General features: G+C 41.6%; 1 protein-coding gene across 2 annotated transcripts in view; it reads left to right on the forward strand.

Moving 5' to 3' along the window:
* The window catches only part of SEMA3E (semaphorin 3E), a 253,192-nt gene that overhangs the window by 162,982 nt on the left and 65,120 nt on the right, over positions 1-25,090 (forward strand). For both annotated transcript variants that reach the window (XM_075599557.1, XM_075599558.1), the window contains exon 5: positions 18,757-18,850. In XM_075599557.1, coding sequence (XP_075455672.1) covers positions 18,757-18,850 — 94 coding nt within the window. The remainder of the gene's footprint in view (positions 1-18,756; positions 18,851-25,090) is intronic.

Genomic DNA, 25,090 nt, shown 5'->3' on the forward strand with positions numbered 1-25,090 from the left:
GTAGTTCCCCTCCAAAGCGCCTTAGCAGGGTGAGTGTTCTATGATACACCGCCTCTTCCTGAATGCAGTTCTCCTTCCTGATGCCTCACCCGGGTCCGGTCGCATGAGCCATCCAGACGCTACTTCCTGCTCTGTGTGCACAAACAACTCATAAATTGAGTATATAGTAGCACATTAATATATATGCCTTTTTGTGCTCGACATCACCAGCAGCTACAGTACTGTAGGTGCATAGTACTGTTGTGTGACATTATCCCAATACATTACAACCAATCATACCATCTGACTGTATGTACTCCATTGGGACACCATTTAACCCTGTCAGCCTGTACTGACCTAAGACTGGTACTTACTTAGGACTGACCTGCTGTATTCCTAAACATCAGGGTTTTTAGGATGCAATAACCAGTCCTACATACACCTCTTGTGTTTACCAATAGCTATACCCACCAATCCTGTTCACTCCTTGTGCCACGTGGGTTGCCTTTTCCTGTACTAAAGACAAGCTACCTACACTAATACCGGTACCCAGGATTGACCTATTGTATTCCTTGCCAGAACACGTTACGGCACCTACGTCCTATACCAATAGTGGTTGCCACTGCCTCAGCAGTGGGGTTCTGCTGCGATTTGTTTAATTTGATTTTACATTTGTGTTGTCTATTCGTCATCGTTTGTCTGATTATTTTGAATGCACATTATCCTATTAAAGTTTAAGTTTTAATTACCACATAATCTCATCATCATTTTGATCTGAGTGCTGCCCTATAGGGACTCTTTTCTTGCCTAGGCAAGTTTATGGATATACTGTAAACTGTATGTTTCGTTCCTCTTAGCACCTCCTAAATCCCTCTTTAGACTGTAGCAAGAGCTTCCCATCCCCCCCCTACCTATAATGATTTATAATTATTAAGTACATTTTTAAATATTTTGTCTATTTGGGGAAAGTAACACTTAAATATACACCTAACTGTATGCCTTTATAATAAACACAAATCATTCAATTATAGCTCACATATTTTAACACGTTAATAAGAGACAGCCAAATAAAAATATATATTGTTTCCATTGACCAAGCTACAGCATTTTTTTGTTAATATTTGGAAATTAGCTTTCTGAAGTAATCCGAAAGCAGTACTCTATGCTGCTCCATTTTATTGTCTAAAATGTGTTACTTTATGATCTCTGAACCAGAGCCGACCTTGTCGAGCAGATATTTGCCCTTATTCTGCAAGTTGATTGTGAGGACAATTTGGCTGATTGCAATGCTACTACTGGTGAACCATGATATAGGCCGTCTTTCCTATTCATTCAATTGGGCCATATAACTCTTTGATCTTGTAGATACTGGACAAATGGGGCAAATAGTATCAACTGCATTTAAAATGATCGCAGAAGTAATGGGCAGTTGTACCTTACCATGATTGCTTAGCTTTGCTTTATTTGGCTGTGTCTCACTAGCATGTCTTTCATGTTTAGTAAATTACAGAGATCAGCCTCTCAGATGTGGTTTGACTTCTTCCTCACAGCACACTCGGTAAAAGATGCAAACATCTCCAATAAATCTAAATTCTAACTTTTCTCAATGGAAATAAATGTATACAAACCCGGAGGGCGAGGTCATAAAATCAGACATGCCAGTGGCAGAGACAGAAGCCAAACCGTATCAAAATTAAACCAAAGGAAAAGAAGCCAATAGAACTGGTTATTATTGTTAGATTTGAAATCCTCAAATAAATAAACACTTAAAACATTTGCTGATACCACTTTTTGAGAATAAATGGTGATCTTAAAATTGTAACTGAAAACAGTTGAACAAATAGAAAAATGCTACAGAGAATGAAGTTATTTTTGTAATAATTTGAAAATAATTTACAAGTTTTAGTAAGTATAGTATATTTTCTTACATACATTGGTCTTCTGTATAGCTGTCGTACAGTCCATGTTTGGGGAAACTAATGTATCAGGGAGCGGAGTAGAATTTTGTATACTGTAAGGCACTTTAAACAGAAGTCTATGTATGATGCCGATGTGAGGTAACAATCCTTTCCATCATAAATTAAGAATTAAATGAATGCCTATCCCGAACTACACTGTATCAATCTCGATGTAAACTTTTAAGCAAACGTAGTACATTGACAAGTTTCCAAGAGTTATAGTACACACAGCATGTTTATACAGCACACAGAGGTCACTTTATACTTTATGGGAGAAGGAGTGGCTCAGTGAGTAAAGACACTGACGGCCACTGAGTTTGAAGCAGAGGAACCTGGTTGAATTCCCGGTGTTGCCTTCTTGTGACCTTGGGCAAGTCACATTATTTCCCTGTGCCTCAGGCACCAAAATCATAGATTGTAAACTCCACGGGGCAGGGACATGTGCCTGCAAAATGTCTCTGTAAAGGGCTACGTAAAACTAGTAGCGCAATACAAGAACATGCTATTATTATTATTATTCCAGCGATTCACATATATGTTATCATGACAATTTCTCTTTAGTGAATATCCAGTACTCTATACGAAGGTCTGACTGCATCACAATATTTAGTTCCTCAGCAACTTTCACGAGTGGCACACCTGTGAGCACATGACTTGTATATATGACATGGGTTAATACACACAGCTATCTAGCTGATCCACTTTTCTCCCCTGCATTGTGCCTCAAATGAGTAATATCTTCCCTCAATCCGTCACAAATATAACCATAAACCGCTATCAACACCCATGATAAAGAAAAGTCTAATTGCTAGGCGTCTTTGGTCCCCGTTAACTAAAAAAAACATAAGTAATTAACTCACAAAAATCTATTGTAGCAAAAGGTGTCCAAAAATGCAATCACTCTTCAAAACGTGCAGTTCAATTGGGTCCCAAAGTACTGCAGTACTGCACATCTCAACACATTGCTATTGCTGTGATGCCACCTTTACTTTTTATATTTACTGTAACCTCACTTATTTTCAAATTATGCACTTCCTTCCACCAGCCTCATCATGTCTCTAACTTTATTCATATATCTTCATCTCTCCTTCCTTCACCACTTCTCAGTTCACATGAACTCCTTTCTTACCTGCGCCCTCTGTCACCACACAGCTATACCCCCTTCACTAAAACACACCCCTACAAATCATCCTCACACATCCTCTTTCTATCCATGCTTCTCCTCCTTGCTTCTGGGGATATCTCTCCCAATCCTGGTCCCTGCCTTATTTCTACTTGCTCTCGTCCTCGCCTTCCACATGCAACTTCTACTCCTTCTGGTGTCAACCCCTCTAACCTCATACCCATCCCCTGCCACCCTCCCTCCTCTCTCCCTTTCTCCTGTGCCCTTTGGAATGCTCGCTCCCTCTCTAACAAGTTCCTCTCTGTGCATGACTTCTTTCTCTCTCACTCCCTGCTTCTCTTTGCTATAACTGAGACCTGGCTCACTCAGTCTGACTCTGCTCTGGAAGCTGCCCTCTCCTATGGTGGCCTTTCCTTCTCCCACACTCCACGCCCTGGTGGCAGGGGTGGAGGCGTGGGGCTCCTGCTCTCCTCTCTCTGCCGTTACAGAACAGTTTCTATTCCCCCCTCTCTTGCTTTTCCCTCCTTCGAGGCTCACACAGTCCAGATCTTCTCTCCTCTCCCGGTCCATGTGGCGGTCATCTATCGCCCACCTTCCTCTACTCATCCTCCTTCTGCCTTTCTCTCTCACTTTGAATCCTGGCTCTCTTTCTTTCTCTCCTCAGACTCCCCTGTTCTTCTCCTTGGGGACTTCAACTGTCACATTGATGACCCCTCTCTCCCTTGGGCTTCCCGCTTTCTTTCTCTAACCTCTTCTTTTGGCCTTCAACAGTGGACTGCAGCCAGCACCCACAAGGATGGCCACTACTTAGACCTGGTTTTCACTAAAAACTTCTCTCTCTCTGATTTCTCCTTTTCCTCTCTCTGACCATCACCTCATCTCATTTTCTCTCTCTCGCTTCTCTCCATCTCCATCTCCATCTCGCCCTCGTTTTTGCAGAAACCTGCGCTCTATTAACCTCCCAGCTCTTGATTCCACTTTACGCTCCTCCCTCTCCTCTCTCAGTTCTGCTTCAGACCCTGACAACCTGGTCAGGAACTACAACTCTGCCTTATCTTCCTCTCTTGATCTTCATGCCCCACTTTCTCTCTGCCGTCCTCGCCCTTCTAACCCCAGACCCTGGCTAAACTCCCACACACGCATGCTGCGTTCCTCCACTCGTTCCTCTGAACACCTCTGGAGGAAATCTCATACGCTCGCAGACTTCATTCACTACAAATTTATGCTATCCTGTTTCAACTCTGCCCTCTTTCAGGCTAAACAAACCTACTTTTCATCACTAATCAACACACACAAGTCTAACCCACGCCGTCTCTTTCCTGTCTTTGACTCTCTACTCAGACCACCCTCAGCTGCCTCCTCTTCTTCCTCCATCTCACCTCAGGACTTTGCTGACTTTTTTAAGAAAAAGGTGGAGTCCATACGGCAGAACATCCCATCTGTTGCCTCCTCCCATCCCACAATGCTTCCCAACTCTCCTCCTGTCTTTCTTGACTCTTTTTCTGCTATCTCGGAGGAGGATGTATCACTGCTGATCTCCTCTTCTCCCTCTACCACTTGCCCTCTTGATCCCATTCCCTCCCATCTCCTAAAACCTCTTGCTCCTTCTATAATCCCTATGCTCACACAGATCTTTAACTCTTCCCTCTACTCTGGTACCTTTCCTTCATCCTTCAAGCATGCAACCGTTATACCATTACTCAAAAACAGCAAGCTTGACCCTACCTGTCCTTCTAACTATCGACCTGTCTCCCTCCTGCCTTTTGCCTCCAAACTCCTTGAACGTCTTGTATTCTCTCGATTGCTACACTTTCTCAACACCTATTCTGTCCTAGACCCTCTACAATCTGGCTTCCGCACTGCTCACTCTACTGAAACAGCCCTCACTAAAATAACTGACGACCTCCACGCTGCCAAAGACAGAGGTCATTACACTCTGCTCATATTACTCGACCTCTCTGCAGCATTCGACACCGTGGACCACCCTCTTCTCCTTCACATTCTCCATACTCTTGGTATTCGGAACAAAGCTTTATCCTGGATCTCCTCTTACCTCTCCCATCGTACCTTCAGTGTCTCTTTTGCTAACACCTCCTCCTCCTCTATTGATCTCTCTGTGGGGGTACCCCAGGGCTCTGTCCTGGGACCCCTTCTATTTTCTCTCTACACCCTCTCTCTAGGTGACCTAATCACATCTTTTGGGTTTAAATATCACCTCTATGCTGACGACACACAAATTTACCTTTCAACCCCTGACCTTACACCTGCTATACAGACCAAAGTTTCTGAATGCCTCTCTGGAATATCATCCTGGATGGCCATCCGCCGACTGAAACTTAACATGGCAAAAACAGAGCTCCTTATACTACCTCCCAAACCTGGCCCTACTACATCCTTCCACATTGCTATTGGAAATACGATCATTCACCCAGTAGCCCAAGCACGCTGCCTAGGGATCACACTTGATTCCTCACTCTCATTCTCCTCTCATATTCAAAACGTTTCTAAAACTTGTCGCTTTTTCCTCCGCAATATCACAAAGATACGCCCTTTCCTCTGTTACTCAACTGCCAAAACTCTGACTCAGGCCCTCATTCTCTCACGTCTCGATTACTGCAACCTCCTGCTGTCCGGCCTTCCTACCTCTCACCTGTCTCCCCTACAATCTATCCTAAACACTGCTGCCAGAATCACTCTACTCTTTCCTAAATCTGTCTCAACGTCTCCCCTGCTGAAATCCCTCTCCTGGCTTCCGATTAAATCGCGTATCTCACACTCAATTCTACTGCTCACTTTTAAAGCTTTACATTCTTCTGCCCCTCATTACATCTCAGCCCTAATTTCTCGCTATGCACCATCACGACTCTTGCGTTCTTCTCAAGGATGTCTTCTTTCTACCCCCTTTGTATCTAAAGCTCTCTCCCGCCTTAAACCTTTCTCACTTTCTGCCCCACACCTCTGGAATGCCCTTCCCCTCAATACCCGACTAGCCCCCTCGCTATCCACCTTTAAGACCCACCTTAAGACACATCTGCTTAAAGAAGCATATGAGTAGCACTGGATAATCATGGACACATGACACAAAGCTTGGCCCCCTGCAGACGCACTTACTAGTATTCCCTCCTACTGTCTCTGTACGTTCTCCCTACCTACCAATTAGATTGTAAGCTCATCGGAGCAGGGACTCCTTCCTTAATGTTACTTTTACAGTATGTCTGAAGCACTTATTCCCATGATCTGTTATTTATATTTGTTATTTATATGACATGTATTACTACTGTGAAGCGCTATGTACATTTTATGGCGCTATACAAATAAAGACATACATACATACAAAAATAGTACAGTGCTTACTTATTGAAAAAGAACGTAATAATGAACAGACAGTACAATATATGCAGACGGTTTCATAAAATAACAAGATAAAAATAGAAAATCTAATTACTGTACGTTACCGCATAACAATATCAGATTCCTTCAGAGAGGCTTGATGTTGGAAATATTGGAATCCACATGTGTAATTGGTATACTGTAACACACCCTGTATGTTGAATTCCAAATTCATATCTCAAATGCATGTTTTTTTTTACTGTATTCTCAAATCCCCTGGATTGAAAACAAAATAAGATCACCTTCTGTCCATGTCTTAACCCCTTCCTCTCCTCCTCATTGATCTCTAGTGACCCCTTTATATCTTGAGGAGAGAATACATTTTCTTTTGAATTTAAAAATGCTTGAGTATGAAAAATACCCCATATCTTTCTTCCTATAATACTTAGAATGATTAAAATACATGCGTGGACACCACTGTAATTTCTACTTGGATATGAGAAAACAAATATCTGACCTTTGCACCCTCACAATCGTGAATTATTTTGCATTCATTCGTTCGACTGATCACAAATGTTACAAAGATATATCTGTTATCCTTGTAAATCGTCGGAGATCCATGATCTTTTATAAGCGGTAAATTTAGACAGTCATGTGGAATGTCTTCTGGACCACACCCTCTGACGTGGAAGGTCTTTTAAGATACATTAAAAGGGCTTTTGCTTATTTCTAAAAGAGTTGTGCATCTAGGGTTTTAATCACCCTACAATCCCGGGTCAGTTTTTGCCCTTTGATAACCTCACTTTTAGACACACAGAAAACCAGCCCGGGTCCCTCTCTTACAGTTACATAGTACCATAGTAGATGAGGTTGAAAAAAGACTTCCGTCCATCAAGCTCAACCTATGATAAAAATTAACTAAAAAATGATTAACCCTATATCTCAGCGCAAAAAAAAAATATATAAGTGTGTAAATACAATAAGTGAATAATAAGCTTACTGCTAAGTGAAAGCTGCCAAAGGGTCTCTGCCTAACAAATTCCTCACAAACTCATTTCAGACAATAATACAAAATACAATGACCCGGCGCTCCAGGCTACAACAATACCCCAGTCCAATGATTAGTCCAAATGGATATGGAAAGTTCTTTTCAATATTCCAGCTGATGGAGAGATGATGATCCAATTCCTGGCTGTTAGTTCCGGACTCCTCCTAGTGAATAATAGACAAAAAGGAAAAGACCATTGCGCAGCCACAAGAACCAATAAATGACTCCACGACAGATTAAAGTAATGAACTTACAGACTTTCTGTGTTGTTGTTCCTTTGAGACAATCTGTGCTTTAAACCTCTTCTCTTTCAGATATCACGAATCCCACGTGTTGTATGTCATTCATCCAGGTTTTCTATCTGTTCACAGCATTACCACTCAGACATGGTTCCCATGTGTTCCCAGAAAGGAGATAACATAGAAGATGATGGTGCAGATTGATACAAATTTATTACAATGAAAAATAAAAACAGCCAAAGGCTTACTCACATAAACCAGGCTGTGTTAAAACAGCTGACAACATGCCGTCCGCAGCTTGATACAATCAGGTATAGCAGGCTTATGGGATGATGGCACTTTTGTTATTTGCAAACCCTGAAGTGGCGTCTATCTCTATGCAGTTGTTCTGCGAGATCCGCCCCCTCTATTTGCTATTGCTATCTCTATCTCAGCTTGAGGTGGCCAGCACTACACACTGTGCTCTGCTCTCCTCTCTGAGTAACTGCCGTCAGCCCGCGCGCAGCTCAGTGACGTCACACTATGGCGTCTCTCCTGATGACCGTGTCAGTTCTAGCTCCTCCCTCTCCAGACGCGTTTCGTGATGCCATGTGGTCACTTCATCAGTGGATGAGGGTGAGTGTGTCTAACCACTTTAAAAGTAAACACAATCAAAATCCAGAGGGATTGATATGTAGGGGCATAGAATGCCCTAAAGCCAATTGGAGAGGAGGGGACAGGTTAACCCATTTATCTAGAAGGGAGACCTTCTGGATTTATACTCTCAAAACCTTGTCACCACATGGTTTAAATATAGACTTCGATCTGGCCTCCTTTTTGATAGATTAACCCCTCCCTGTCTTATACAATAATCAATCATGCAACAATTGTTTTCATTTTGTAATTCTATATTTGGAAAGGCAGGAAATGTCACTTTTATGAGCTTAGTGCATTGCTACTTAATCCCAGGGATTATTCCCTAGTGGTTTACATCATGAAAGTAGTATGTGTGCAATTTTATTCAGTTTATCTGCTTTTTAATCAATTATCTTGTAATTAGTATGCATCACCCTCCAGGGTATATATATATATCAGTAGGTAGCAACTCCCCCCTCATCCACTGATGAAGTGACCACATTGCGTCACGAAACGCGTCTGGAGAGGGAGGAGCTAGAGCTGACACGGTCATCAGGAGCAGAGAGATCAGGAGAGACACTGAGCTGCGCGCGGGCTGACGGCAGTTACTCAGAGAGGAGAGCAGAGCACAGTGTGTAGTGCTGGCCACCTCAAGCTGAGATAGAGATAGCAATAGCAAATAGAGGGGGCGGATCTCGCAGAGCAACTGCATAGAGATAGACGCCACTTCAGGGTTTGCAAATAACAAAAGTGCCATCATCCCATAAGCCTGCTATACCTGATTGTATCAAGCTGCGGATGGCAAGTTGTCAGCTGTTTTAACACAGCCTGGTTTATGTGAGTAAGCCTTTGGCTGTTTTTATTTTTCATTGTAATAAATTTGTATCAATCTGCACCATCATCTTCTATGTTATCTCCTTTCTGGGAACACATGGGAACCATGTCTGAGTGGTAATGCTGTGAACAGATAGAAAACCTGGATGAATGACATACAACACGTGGGATTCGTGATATCTGAAAGAGAAGAGGTTTAAAGCACAGATTGTCTCAAAGGAACAACAACACAGAAAGTCTGTAAGTTCAACCTATGCTAAATTCAGACAACAGATATTTTATCATATATCTACACTGGCGACACATTTAATTGCACTGCGGCCAGATCCGCAAGCCGGGAGATTTCCCGGCTTGCTAGTGGCCGCCCCTCGGCGTGCCGCGCGTCATAGACGCGCGGTCACGCGTCTTCGGGAGCGTGCGCCCCCTGCACGCACGTCCAGGGGCTCCCCGAGGGAGCCCTGGTGTCCCGCGATCGCGGGACAGCGGCAGGGGGTTCCGGGGGACCCGGCGGACCCGGCAGCGGGAGGGAGAGCGCCCCGATCGGAGGGCGCTCTTCCGCTGCTTCGGCGCGCGCCCGTCACACTCGGGCGCGCGCCAGGCTACTGCTGCGGCACAGAACGGGCAAATGCTCGAATAAACTGTGCCGCAGCAGTATACTTATTGATCCAGAGGAAGGCAAACAAAAAAACCCAGAGTCATATCATCCAATGATATCTCATAAGGGGAAAAATAAATTCCTTCCTGACTCCAAGAATTGGCAATCGGATCAACACTGGATAAACATCCTTCCCATGTATACTTATTTGGTATATCCCTGTATACTTTTCCTATCTAAAAAGACGTCCAACCTTTTTTGAACAAATCTATTGTATCTGCCATCACAGTCTCCATGGGTAATGAATTCCACATTTTAACTGCCCTTACTGTAAATAACCCTTTCCTTTGTTGCTGGTGAAATCTCCTTTCCTCCAACCTTAAGGGATGCCCTCGAGTCCTTTGTACTGCCCTTGGGATGAATAGTTCATTTGAAAGCTCCTTGTATTGTCCCCGAATATATTTGTATATAGTTATCATATCCCCTCTTAGACGCCTCTTTTCTAATGTAAATAAATCTAATTTAGCTAGCCTCAACTCATAAGTTAGATTGTCCATCCCCTTTATTAATTTGTTGGCTCTTCTCTGCACTCTCTCTAGTTCCATAATGTCTTTTCTTGGGATTGGTGCCCAAAATTGTACTCCATATTCAAGGTGTGGTCTTACTAGTGTTTGTAAAGGGGAATAATTATGTTTATTTCCCTTCCATCCATTGCACGTTTGATGCAAGATAAGATCTTGTTTGCCTTTGCAGCTACTGCATGACTTTGGGCACTATTGCTAAGCCTGCTGTCTACAAGCATTCCTAAGTCCTTCTCTATCAAGGATTCCCCCAATTTATCCCCATTTAATGTGTAATTCGCCTTTTTATTCTTGCATCCCAAATGCATAACCTTACATTTATCTGTATTAAACCTCATCTGCCATTTACCTGCCCACGTTTCCAGTCCCTCCAAGTTCTTCTGAAGAGAAATTACATCCTGCTCTGATTCTATTACCTTACACAATTTAGTATCATTAGCAAAGATGGAGACTTTGCTCTCGATGCCAACCTCAACATCATTAATAAACAAGTTAAAAAGCAGGAGTCCCAGTACCGATCCCTGAGGTACTCCACTCACGACTTTAGCCCAACCTGAATAAGTTCCATTTATGACAACCCACTGTTGTCTGTCCTTTAACCAGTTTTCAATCCAGGTGCATATATTATGACTGAGTCCAATTTTCTTTACTTTGTACACCAACCTCTTGTGTGAAACCGAATCAAAAGCCTTTGCAAAATCTAAGTAGACCACATCAACTGCATTAACCTGGTCCAAATTCCTACTTACCTCCTCAAAGAAACAAATAAGGTTAGTTTGGCATGATCTATCCTTCAAAAATCCATGCTGACTATTACTAATAATTTTGTTTTCCATTAGGTATTCCTGAATATTATCCCATATTAAACCTTCAAGTAGTTTCCCCACTATTGTCAGTCTTACAGGTCTGTAATTTCCCGGTTGTGATCTAGCTCCCTTTTTAAATATAGGCACCACATCTGCTTTACGCCAATCTTGTGGTACTGAGCCTGTGGAAATGGAGTCCTTGAATATTAAATATAATGGTTTTGCTATTACTGAGCTTAACTCCTTGAGAACTCTTGGATGTATGCCATCGGGGCCAAGTGCCTTATTTACTTTAATTTTTTCATGTCGCTTATGAACTTCTTCCTCAGTTAACCAATTGTTGATTAATATGGAGGTTTTGGCTTCCTCCTGCGGCACAATTATTGAACTTCATTCTTCCCTGGTAAACACAGAGGCAAAGAATTTGTTTAATACCTCTGCTTTTTCCTTATCTCGAATAATCTGCCTACCCATCTTACACTGAAAGGGTCCTATATTTTATTTTCTCATTTTTTTGTTATTAAGGTACTTAAAGAACATTTTAAGGTTGACCTTACTTTCTTTTGCAATCCTTTTTTCATTATCCCTTTTTGCTAATTTGATTGCCCCTTTGCAATTTTTGTTACATTCCTTATAATTCTGATACGATGTCTCTGTCCGTTCTGACTTAAAGAATCTAAACGCCTTCCTCTTCTTGTTCATTTCCTCCCCTACCTGTTTATTTAGCCACATTGGTTTTGACTTATTTCTTTTATACTTATTACCCAAGGGTATACACTGATAAGTGTACTTTTCTAACAATGTTTTAAAGACTGCCAATTTATCTTCTACATTTTTCCCTGCAAAAACATCATCCCAATATATTACTTGAAGATTAGACCTCAGTTTATTAAAATCTGCCTTTCTAAAGTTTAAGGTCTTTGTTGAACCCAAGTAATCTGTTTTTTGATCATTTATTTCAAATGAGACCATGTTATGATCACTGTTATTTAAATGTTCCAGAACTTGAATATTTGTTATTACTTCTACATTGTTTGATATGACCACTCTTGACCTGTCATAAAACAATACATGTATTTTTAAGATGTAACCTGTACCTCAAGTTAACGTTTGCCCACCAGATTATTAAAATACTGAATATTTTAATGGTATTATGACAGGGACATTTTTGAATATCCAAACCATGGAATTACAGGGAGGTAACAGCTGCATTAAAATAAGTTATTACAGTGAAAGTGTAATACTATATTGTTTCTTTTAGGTAAAACCTTTATTTATATACATAAGGATTATTCACTGGAATTTCCTTTCACTGAAACCACGGCAGTATTTATGAAATGCTACAAATTCTCCTTATTGCCATAGTGTATTGAAGGGTTTAGTTTAGCATAGAATAAAACTATGGGGCCTATATACTAAGTTTATGTTTGTGAGTGTCACAATTTCAGTGCTAAAAAGTAATCAATAAAAGTAACTCTTACAGATATAGTAAGACTCACCGGTGCCATGGTCACACAAGCAAAGGTTTGCGGCGCTGCAGACATTGTCTGCCACAGTCGTGCAGCGGGGGTCCATGCTTCTGTATTGGCTCCCCTGCAGTGTTAATCCTCTTGTGCCGGCGCTGCAACGGTCGCATGACCTCAGCTTCTCCTGGTGCTGGAGACAGTCTCTCTTGCTATATCTGTATGTACTGTATGATTTCATTCATATGTGTCACGCTGTTCTGCCCGCAGACCAGACTAACCCCCAATACTGAGGTGAAAAGTGAGTAACCACGCACCCGCAGTTTGAGAGCGTGGCCGGAGTGTGGATTGGTTGTGTGGACAAGGTCAGGGGTACCAGGGTAGGTAAAGTACTTGCCAGATCCGGGCGTAGAGAAGGTGCCGTAGTAAGGTCCGAAGCCAGAGTTCCGGAAAGTGGAGGTCCAAGTGCTGCATTCAAGGGGTCCGAGAGGTAAATGTTGTCGAGTGGAAGCTGGGGACGTATAGCCAGAGAGGGACGGAAGACAAGCCGAATCGGTAACGAAGCTGAAACTGAGATAGAGCTAGGCACAGTGAGTAACAGCACAAGGCAGATGAACTATGCAGAGCGAGGTTGGAGAGGAACCACGGGGGTTATAAAGTGAGGAGAACAAATGGGAGGAAAGGCGGAGCAGAGGCGCGCCCAGGAGCCCTTTGTGCTAGGGCAGGGGTTAATGGCCTAGTTTATTGCCGGAAGGTGGTGGGAGAAGCTGAGCCTGAGAGCGGAGCTGGCCGGGGGGGGGGAGTGTTACCTGGCCGGTGCAGTGCACAAATTACGTTGCGCGGCGTGCGCCCTGTAAGTGGAGCAACCACGAGTCTGGCGTCGGCGGCACGTTGCAAGCCGCGGGGTGGCGGAGGAGCGGGCCGAGGCACCAAGCAGGGATGGAGGAGACCGCAGCGAGAGGCACAGGTAAGGAAGGGCAGCGCCGAGGGCGGCGTGTGCCCCGAGTCCTGACAATATGATAGTTCATTTGTTGTTTTCATTGATTTATGATGCATCAGATCAAATTAAATACAGGTGATCCTCGGTATCCGACGGCCCGCTTTCTGTCGAATGCCTTATCCGACGCCGCATAATGCAGTCTGCTCGACTCGTTATCCGACGTCGGAACAGCTTATCCGACACTCACCGACGCGCATTGACATGGACGCGCAATCCGACGGTCCATTATCCGACGGCGGTTTGCGGGACGCATTACGTCGGATAAGCGAGGACCGGCTGTACCACATTAATACAACTTAATTGGAGACAGAATTATCTGTAATTTTTGTTATTGATAACTAGTATTAGTAAATATAAATCATTAATGTAATAGTACTTATAATAGCCATACTGTGGAAATATTACATTTTGTTAACCTATTTGTAGCCTGGCCCCCCTTGGCCCCTTACCTTCGCTGCAGGCAGGGGAGAGGCTACGGCTGCATTGCAGGGAGCTTGTGAGTGGGCGAGTGGGTCGCCAGCGTTCTGCAGAGGGCGCCACCATCTTGCCATATGCCGCGCAGTAGCAGCTTGCACATGTGCAGAAGAGCCCTGAGCAGTGGTGGCCATTTTTTGGGAAGTGCGCTTGCGCCCTGGAGAGATAACAGTGGCGGCCATCTTCTCTAATACTCCACAAGGGACTACATTACCCACAAGGCTCTGGGAATCATGGTCACGAGGCGCGCAAGAGCCAATAGGGCACTCAGAATCTCCTGCAAGGAGATAGATACATTTGGAGCGCGGAGGAGCACGCCAGTTGGGAGCAGGACAGCAAGGAGATAGGTAAGGTCCAGGGAGGAGTGCTCCGCTGGACTAGGTTAGATCACCCCCTTCAAGTCCCAGCTAGGCCACAACCAGTTATCCTGTTTACAGTAGGGGAGGCCCCAGATAGGGACGCTCCCCTTAGCCTGTTAGTGCTAGTATTATTGCACCGTGATGGGCGCCACGCGGTGCGCAAGGCCATGGTCTGGGACCAGACCACCGACGCTCTTATAGAGACTTTCTTCTGGTGGGACACTCCAGCAAGAACACACCCCACGTGGATTCGGATACTTCAGTGGACAGACTGACCGTTTGGTTGTTATTACCCAGCGATACCCGGGGCTGGAGCACCCAGGAAGGTATATCTACAAGTGCACCAAACCATCACTGTGGGCAGCGCTGCTACACACTTGGGGTTGGAGTGGCTATTGAGGCCTGGGCACTGGTGCCCCTGCACCCAAGTACTGTGGGGATATTTTGCACAGCGGTATACCTAAATACAGTATTGTATTGTGTGTGTTTTTGTTCTGGTTATAAGTATTCTCCAGAAAATACTATTACATATACCCTGTGTGCTATTACTGGTGCAGTATTCCTAGATTTTGCAAAGGCTTTTGATACTGTTGATCATGCTATCCTGCTTAACAAACTCTAGAGCTCTGGAATAGGGAAGCATGCTTTAAACTGGTTTCAGTCCTACCTATCAGGTAGATCCCAACATGTGTCCATCTCGGGCTCTAACTCCAATCCCCTAGATATCACCTGTGGCGTCCCGCAAGGCTCTGTTCTGGGGGCCCCACTCTTCTCCGTGTTCATCAATGATCTTCCCACAGCTTGTAAGGAAGCTTCAATACACATGTATGCAGATGACACAATCCTATATGCACACAGCCATAGCCTCTCCGACTTTCAACACATACTTCAGTCGGACTTTTTCAGACTCGAAAACTGGATTTCCCAAAACAAACTGTTTTTAAACACTGACAAGACTGTAACAATGGTATTTGGGACCAAGACTACATTTTTACAGCTTCCAGCGACTGAGCTCCAGATCAGAACCAACACTAACACCACCCTAACTCCTGTTACTAGTTTTAAAAACCTGGGCATATGTTTGACTCCCACTTAACATTCGGAATGCACATTGATGCCCTGACATCCAAAACGTATGCCAAACTAGGTGTGCTTTACAGGAACAAATCCTCCCTAAGCCTGCTGGTCAGAAAGTGCATAGCACAGCAGATGCTAATGCCAATTATATACTATGGAGACATAGTATATGGCTCGGCACCACAAACCCACCTTAGCAAACTTGACACCCTCTACAATTCAATTTGTCATTTTGTTCTCCAGTGCAATTACAACACACATCACTGCGAAATGCTCAAAGAACAAGATTGGTTATCACTCGAGTCTAGGCGCAAAGTTCACCTTTCCTGTCTTGCCTTCAAATACTTTCTGGGCAAGCTACCCATCTATCTGAACATGCTCCTCACCACTACCACATGCAGCACTTATCATCTGAGATCAGACTCCAAAAGACTGTTCATGGTCCCAAGTATCGGTCGCTCCTCCTTCTCTTACCGTGCACCCCAAAACTGGAACAACCTACCGGAGACTCTCACATCCACCACCAGTTTAAGTTCTTTCATTAACTAAGGCTGTCTCACATTTTAATCCGGTCTGTAACTGTTACATAAGCCTATAATATACATCTTCTCTAACTGTACATGCAATGTATTGTATATAATGTATACCCTGTTCATTTATGTAAATGTATTTGTAGCCATGTATTATTTGTCATATTAACTATGTCCAGGACATACATGAAAAACGAAAGGTAACTCTCAATGTATTACTTCCTGGTAAAACATTTTATAAATAAATAAATAAATATTGTCTTGGGAGGGGCTATCCCACTGTGTGAGGATCCTTCACAGCTGTAGGCACTGTTAGCATACCCGTAATATACAGTACAGGCTCCCAGTGGCGGAGGATCAGACCTCCTGTTTGCCACACAGGTAATAGCAGCACACATGGTCACCCTGACACAGGGGAAAGGGGTCTACATATATAATGAAACATCCTTGTTGCTTCTAATCCATATTTGAGCTGATACATATAGAAGATACGTTGGGGTAAGATTAACACACCTTACTCCCCATAAACGCTCCAGTTTTGTAGAGATGCTGGGTGCTGTTAATCAGCAGATGCTGCAAGCTGCTCACATAATCGTAAAACCCTGAAGGTCACGCACTCCAGACTTTGTCAAAAATTCAAATAGTTTTATTAAAGTTGAAAGTTTAATTATTTTTTGGGGGGTTTATACATGGCAACTTCATTCTGTGCTAACACTATTACCAGTCAATTTAGAGTTTACACTAAATTAAACTTGGCGGACAATTGTGATGCACTTTTATCTTTTTTGGCACACAGAAACATTATTTTTAGTGCACACCACTAAAATCTATATGCCAAGCCCAGTCCATTTCTGTGCACCCAAACACATATATATTTGTTAACGCAGCTGGCACAGATTGAGAGATTTCAGGTTCGTACAGTACATAGGTGCATATAAGTGCAATTTGTTAACGAGATTTCTGTGCAACTACTGGATATAGGCCCCTGTATTTGCAAGAATTTGAGATAAATAATATAATGGTCCAGTACACGGGGAAAAACAGTACTGCACGTTTTTCCATTGTGTCGTTTTTCTAATAAATCTATGAAATAAGAAGGGCAGAGAAGAAAATAAGGCATTGGAGAGGTAAGACTCAAATAATATCAATGAACCAATGGTAATAGGTTTCAATTCATTTATTTATTTACATTTTTTAGTTGCAGAGACAGTCCGGTTTGAAAAAGTGTTGCTTTTTAGATTATTAAAGCATCGGTCACCCCATAATTGATGTCATGACATAACCTGATAGTTTGTGGTGCTGATCTATTTCTATATTTAGTATGTTTATTATTCCACTGGCATTCGCTTGGCCCCTCGCAGACGCACTTACCGGTATGACCTCCTACAGTATCTGTATGTTCCTCCTACCAAATAAATTGTAAGCTCTTCGGAGCAGGGACTCGTTTTCCTAAATGTTACTTTTATGTCTGAAGAACGTCTTCCCATGATCTGTTATTTGTATTATTTGTTATTTATATGATTGTCACATATATTACTACTGTGAAGCGCTATGTTCATTAATGGCACTATATACAGACATACATACATTCACTTGTTACTCTGTTGTCTTAGTCAGTGCAAATAACAGCAGCAATTCTAACCTGCCAGGTAGGCTAATTTTCAGCAACTGATAACTCCAGAATTCACCTACAGAATGTTTAAATGCGTGGGACTGCTACAAACTGCAGCAAAAATACAATAATGAAAAGAAAAGGGTTTTATTTGTGAGTGCATTGCTGCTTTAAATACTTTTAATTAAATAATTAATTTCCATGGGGGGTATGTATGATCGTGCTCCTCAATCCATATATATTTATGTGCACAAGTTTTTAGCACTTGGTATTCTGGACCCAGGGTTATGTCTAGGGTATGAATGAACCCAGATAGCTTCAACTCAGTCCCCTTTCCAAAGCACACCAAGTCCTGTTATATTTTCTTCCCTTTATTAGGAAAGGAGCAGTATATACAGGCACTTGTGGATGTAATGGTGTTGTGAGAGTGCTCCTCTATAGGTGCTTCGTAATTAAGGGCAGGTGAAAAGAATTGGCCTTGCCATGGGGGTGTAACAGAGATGGGTGCTGTACTCACGGTCTCCAAAGTGGAAAAGGAAGTGAGGGGGAATGTGGGTAAAGGGAATAATCTTGGGACAGACTATCTGGAAACAAACGGGGGAGGACAGAATAGCCCATTCTGAGAAGAATCTCAGAGGTTGCTGTAGCAACTCACTGGCTACCTGCTCACAGGCAGAAAGCGCAACATATTGATACATCACACAGACACGGTGTGTGTGTGTGGAACAAATGCATGCAGCTGAACTTGAGGAGCCGACAAGCAGAAGGGGGGTCAAACAGAAATGTGATTCTTGTTCCATAACATATGGCTTTGTTAGATAACATTTTATCATTAATAGTGTACAAGGTGCATGATATAATAACAGAGTAGAGATGGTCAGTTTACAGAACAAAAAGCATCGCTCAGGAGTTAAAGTGTAGTCTAGACTATTTTATGGTTTTAATATGGGCATCACTTGCAAACCATATATATATTTTAGTTTTAGTACGGGAATCACATATATGTGTGTGTGTATGTATGGGCATCACTTTGACTCCATACAGATAAAGTAATATATAATGCAGTCTATAAAATGTTAAATATGTAGTGTTATTTGATCGTAGTAACCATGTTTTCTAACTAATGTTTACAGGAGCACATATTTCAGCTGGAATCACAGAGAATTGAAAGAGGACGTGGTAGATGCCCTTTCGACCCCGACTCTTCAGTTATTTCAACATTTACCGGTAATTGTCTTGTGCAAAAATGACCAAGATACTGCTAACTTGTAATTCCTGCATTTTTTCCAGTTTTCTGACACAGGGCCTCATGCAGAGAGCATCGTTATTTCAAAACTCGCCATTTTTTGTTCAATTTCGCGCAGAAAACGGCAGAAAATGGCGAGTAACGAAAAACGTGCCAATTTTTTTTTCCTATGTCTAAAACTCGCCTCGCGGCTGGCGAGAACCTCCATCTCGCCATTTTTAAAACTCTCCGAATGCAGAGAGGTGCGAACGGCATGTAGCGGCTGTTCGCGCCAAGAAAATGGCGCGATTTTCGCATTTTTGCCGCGCCAGGAAAAGATGGCAAGATGGCGCTCGCCACCTATAGTAAAGGGGGAAAAAAAGGCGCGAATTTGTTTTTACACGTTTCTGAAGCGCGCATCTTTCCCATTTAAACTCGCCACACGCATCCATGTTAAACATAGCAGAATTCGCACTTTTCTGCATATGGAGAATAAAACTCTCCAAAAAAGCTACTTTTTATGAAATTCGCCAATTTTAAAATTCTATGCTCTCTGCATGAGACCCACATTCTCAATTTGTTCTTTCTCATTTAACAATGCAGTCTCTATTTTAATGGATCTTAAGTATTAGAATTGCAGTCACTTCGCTTCTGTTTATGCTAAAGTGCTTTTAACAATTGAGAAAGTGGCATGGCATATGTGTCACTTAACAAATTATCTGGCGACCGTGCTATCATTGTAAACAAGCAACTTTCTCAGCCTTTTAAAAGGAAGATAATTTTCAATTTTGAAAGATACCACAGTTGCCACATAACTATTTCCTTATTCAGTGAATGAGTTTAACAGTGGGCTATTTTGAAAAGCACCACCATTCAGCATTCATTTTTGTTATAATCTCTTATATACCACGTTGCTACCAAATGTCCACAATCTAATATTTTCTGCCTAAATCACAGTGAGATAAAGACACTTCAACAAGACCACAAGGAGCAAACATAAAGATTTAACAACACCAAAGCCAATTTTGTTAACCCCAAATCATACCTTTTCTGGCAAGATTATTTGTGTGTTTTCATTGTATAGGCAGGTTGTATAATATATATTTGCAAGGTTTAAATCAGAAATGTGTTAATTCCTCCTGTTACATCACTTACTGTAGTACAATTAATAGTGTACTGATCCTGGACATCTCTGGATGTATCGAAGATCTTAACACCTTATTGGATAAACATGAAAATTGCACATGAGCTTCCATAACCTTGAAGGTTTCCTCTTCATGTGATCTCACACCGCAATTCTGAAACACTTCCATATACAACCATCTACTTTAGGTATTTCAGCCTGCAAAACGTCCTTTGGTAATTCCCATATTCTTCCTACAGTAGATCAAAATAACAGCTGATAAGAATACATTTCTATTTTAATGCTAAACTATAGCACAAGATACCTCCAGAAACCTTTCAGATTGTATATTTGACTAAATACCATCTACCATCCATAAAACTACATTTTTCTTTTAAAAATGTATATTTAATAAGTGCTTGCAAACCAGACAAATTCAGCTATAGGTGACTTTAATTTGACCCTTTGGAAAGTCAGCCCTAGTCTTTTTTTTTTTTAATGGGTTTACTTTCATTTATTGCTAATACATCCCATGCATATAAAATTGTCAGCTGTGAGAAGGTATATACACTACTCCACTAACCACATAAAATCTGTATTGTGGTTTGCACATTCTATAAACATTACCCCAAGGGTTTTCTTGAAAGGAGGAAATGAGGATTCGAAGAAAAATATATTACATATGTGGTCACCCCACTTCCACCATCAAACTCTAACACTAATGCGTAGTAGCTACCAGCCATCATTCTTGAATTTGTGTTTAGCCTTCGTATATTTCCTTCTTGAAGCACTTAAGACTACCTGGAGAGTTATGAATTCCTGGAACAATAATTTCTGCTGCTTCACTTCAGATATAGCCATACACAATACATTCAGAGAATTAAAACAGTAACGTCTGTTGGGACATATAACATATTATATTTTTACATTGCCCCAGGCATATAGAATCCAGAAATGTGTAATGAAAATTTTGAGTCTGTTTATGTTTTTAGTAATAATAGTTTTTATGTGGTCACAGTTTTGTACGTTTCTCCTGAATAATGTGTATGCAGTAAACAGATGGTAAGAAGTAATATTCCAATGCAAGTTCATTCAAACTTGGAGAGGCACAAAGTTTGAGTAATACTAGAACAAGGTTTGAGAATTTCTCATTCAACAATAGACAAACAACTACAGTCACTTTTTAAATCCTTCTTCATATTACACTGTAGTTATATAGATTTATATTTGTGTGCATGTTTGAAAACACAGTTTTTGTGGTATTATTCTATGTTTGTTTGGAAATCCATTTAGGGGATACGCTGAGATGATTATTAGTTACAGCTTTTCAAAATACAATTTTAAGAAATGTCAGGAAAAACCCTACAGTCACAATGATTTCTCTGTTTTTAATAATTGACATTAAGATTTTTCACTTTATTGAATGTTGGTGAACTCGGACAACTTAATCAAACTTTCCATCAGAAACTAGACAAGATTAACACAAGGATGCAAAGCAATCAGAGCCCTAAAATTGTAAAATGGTGCTAATTTAGCTTATATAGATGCTAAATGAGAGTGAGTTAGGGACCTATTCAGGTAGCTTCGATAAGATCACGATCGGTTTGACATGTTGTTACCTCGCGGTATGAAATTTATGTAAAAACGGTATTCAGTAAGATTTATCTCTTGGTCGATACCGTTTGGTACACAAATGCATCGACTTTGCAGTTTCTTTTTGAAAGATCTTACTGTGCGATCTGCCGCAGTCTGTAAGAGCTGCTCAGAGAGAGCTCCATCTCCCTGCACAGCTCTTACAGGGGATCATACTGTTTTTACTTATATTTTATTAACACGGTATTGAAGCAGGGAGTCTACGGAGCCGAACCGCATGAATTTAAGGTCCAGGGACCCCCTATTTTCCGAGTTACAGGTATGGGGTGTTGTATCGCCGTCATGTTTAAATGTCCCCGTCACATGACGCGGGAGAATTAAACTTGATTGATTGTCACTGTGCTAATGTATGCTCTCAATGCATTACAGATGGCCACATTGCCAAGCAATGGCCACCCAACCGGTTTATAGGGGAGTTAACCCGTTAATTACCATAGAGGTTAATAACCGTGAAGGTAATTAAGAAATTAGTGGGCAGTAGTTCCTTTTTTTTATTTTAATGTTGCTGCCCAATGAAGATTTAGAGGCCAAATATGAGGACGGCCTTTATCCAGGCAGGGGTACGTACAACTTTTATTTACTATTTGCTGGCTGGCTAGGCATTGGTATCTAACCCCTTCATTACCTTAGCGGTTAGCCACTACGGTAATAAAGAGGGCTGTAAATATATTTTTGTTACATAGGATTGAAGTTTTGGGTCCCCGGGGGTGAAAAAAATGCAGGTCAGAGCTGGACACCACCAGTTTAATCCTATGCAGTAATAATTAATCATTTTTCTCCTTGATTTGCACATCGCGAGTCCGATCTCGCCACCCGGTGGTGAGATCTGAAAATGTTAGTTTAAGCCGTGATGTGCATTTCAGAGCTACCTGAATACCAGTTACGCCAAACAAAACGATTTTGCCATTTTTTTTAGCTACCGCACAGCTGTCTGAGCCGGAGTGCTAAGGGTCCTTAAAAATCAATTTTCAAACAATATTACCCTGTTATCGAAGCTTTCTGAATAGCTACACATGCAAAATCGTTTGGTAAGTGCACTTAAGAAGCGTAAAGTCACTTATCGAAGCTACCTGAATAGGCCCCTAATGCTTTAAATAAGGATATAGCATGATACCTGTACCTATATATCTCATATACAAGCAAGCTCATAAGATGGAGTCAATCCAGCTGATTCTTTTTATGCTTATTCGAATACAGTATAGTTGACACCTTTTATTTAACCACTATAAAATGCATGAATTGGTGTTACTGTAAATTATAAATTATAGCAATATAACAAAAAATAGCAGACAAATACTATATAAGACTGATAGTTACTCACACGTGGATAAAATCGGAGTTTTTAACTTTTTGCTTTTTAAAAATCAAGGTTCCGCTCTTTCTGTTTTATAGCCTAAGAGGTAATGGGGTAAGACACTGTTGCAGACATGTCTGAGACATGCAAATGTACACACAAATACAAGCATTTTTATTTTCTGTTTTTGCTATTTAATACCATAAATACTGTATGAATATTTTTCATAGGAATTTAAGTGTTTTACCCCAAAATTGTTAGTAGATTTACCTCTTGTTTTTTGTTTGTTTTGTTCCCAAGGTTGAAGCAGGGGGTCTTCGTCTCTGAGCAAAGTTGACTCCCTATTTCCCGAGACACTTACATCTGTAGGGGCTGCCGGCTGGGCACAGAAAGTGCCTGTTTAATGGTCTTTTGGCCCAAAGGCCAATAGGAAGCCACGACATCATCCCTTGCGGTTTCCTATTGGCCCGCGGGACCTTCAAACAGAAGTGAGATATTGGCATCACCATCAGATGTAAGTATTTCAGGGAGCAGGTAGTCCCTAGAGATGAAGTTAATGAGTTTCAGCTCTGGGGACACATTACTTCCCACCAAGGGGGATATATATATATATATATATATATATAGCAAATAGAAATATTACTGTATGCTCATTTGAATGTCTTAGCAGGTCTGCAACCCTGCCTTTCACCATTATCACCCAGCACACAGCACTTCTACTGCAGCAAGGGATTCTGGGAAATGACATGCAAATGAGCACAAAATGGGGAAAGAAACAAGCGCAAAAAGAACTGTGAGTTAAAAGGATACGATATAGTCCAGAAATAAGGGTTTCTTTGATGGGTGCCGCACCGGATAACAAATGTGCTCGTTCTAGGCCACTTGAGTAGTTGAGGAAAAGGGTTCCAAATGCGCACAATCTCATCAGGGTATATAGGGAAAAAGGCAAAAAGGCACACAATAGTGTAATACTGTATAATGCAATTTGAGCAAGAAGGTCACATTTTATGAAGTCAAGCGGGCATTTCGGTTACTAAGTTTAACCACACTGATGTTGTAGATTCTCCGTTAACAGGACACCTCTGGCAATGCACACCGTCTCCAGCAGTAGGACTCGCAGTGTTGTACAGGGTCACCAGTAACAGGATATTCTCAATGGAACAGATAAAAACCACAGATAGTGTAATACTGTATAGATGGGCATTGATAGAGTGGTAAAGCAGAATGTGCACTCACATTTTATGTGAAAGTGTAAAGACATATGGTTGTTAAAGTAACCAACTTATAAGAGTGGTTCTGGAATCACAGGATAATCCCAAAAAAGGAAAAGGACGCAGGAAAAAAGGAAAAAAAATCTTTATAATATAAAAACAAAAAGCAGTAAAGCAATCAGATATCCAAAGGGAGCCACACTAAAGCAACCTCCTGGAAGAAGTCCGTTGAGACGAAACGCGTTGGGACACTATTTATTCAATACACAGACTGCATAGACCCTTTGGGAGTTAATCTGGAGCACTGCTACCTCTTCCTAACTATATCCCCTGGTGTACAGTATGGCCATTGCTGGGGTTTATTGGGCGTTGGGATCCAGTTGCTTTAGTGTAGCTCCCTTTGGATATCTGATTGCTTTACTGCTTTTTGTTTTTATGTTATAAAGATTTTTTCATTTTTTCCTGCGTCCTTTTCCTTTTTTGGGATTATCTTGTGATTCCAGAACCACCCTTATAAGTTGGTTACTTTAACAACCATAAGTCTTTACACTTTCACATAAAATGTGAGCGCACATTCTGCTTTACCACTCTATCAATGCCCATCTATACAGTATTACACTATCTGTGGTTTTTATCTGTTCCATTGAGAATATCCTGTTACCGGTGACCCTGTACAACACTGCGAGTCCTACTGCTGGAGATGGTGTGCATTGCCAGAGGTGTCCTGTTAACTGAGAATCTACAACATCAGTGTGGTTAAACTTAGTAACCGAAATGCCCGCTTGATTTCATAAAATGTGAGTGCAATACCTTCTTGCTCAAATTGCATTATACAGTATTACACTATTGTGTGCCTTTTTGCCTTTTTTCTTTTTCCTTATATACCCTGATGAGATTGTGTGCATTTGGAACCCTTTTCCTCAACTACTCAAGTGGCCTAGAACAAACCCATTTGTTATCC

Source organism: Ascaphus truei, chromosome 5 (genome assembly GCF_040206685.1).
Source record: "Ascaphus truei isolate aAscTru1 chromosome 5, aAscTru1.hap1, whole genome shotgun sequence".
NCBI classification, from domain to species: domain Eukaryota; kingdom Metazoa; phylum Chordata; class Amphibia; order Anura; family Ascaphidae; genus Ascaphus; species Ascaphus truei.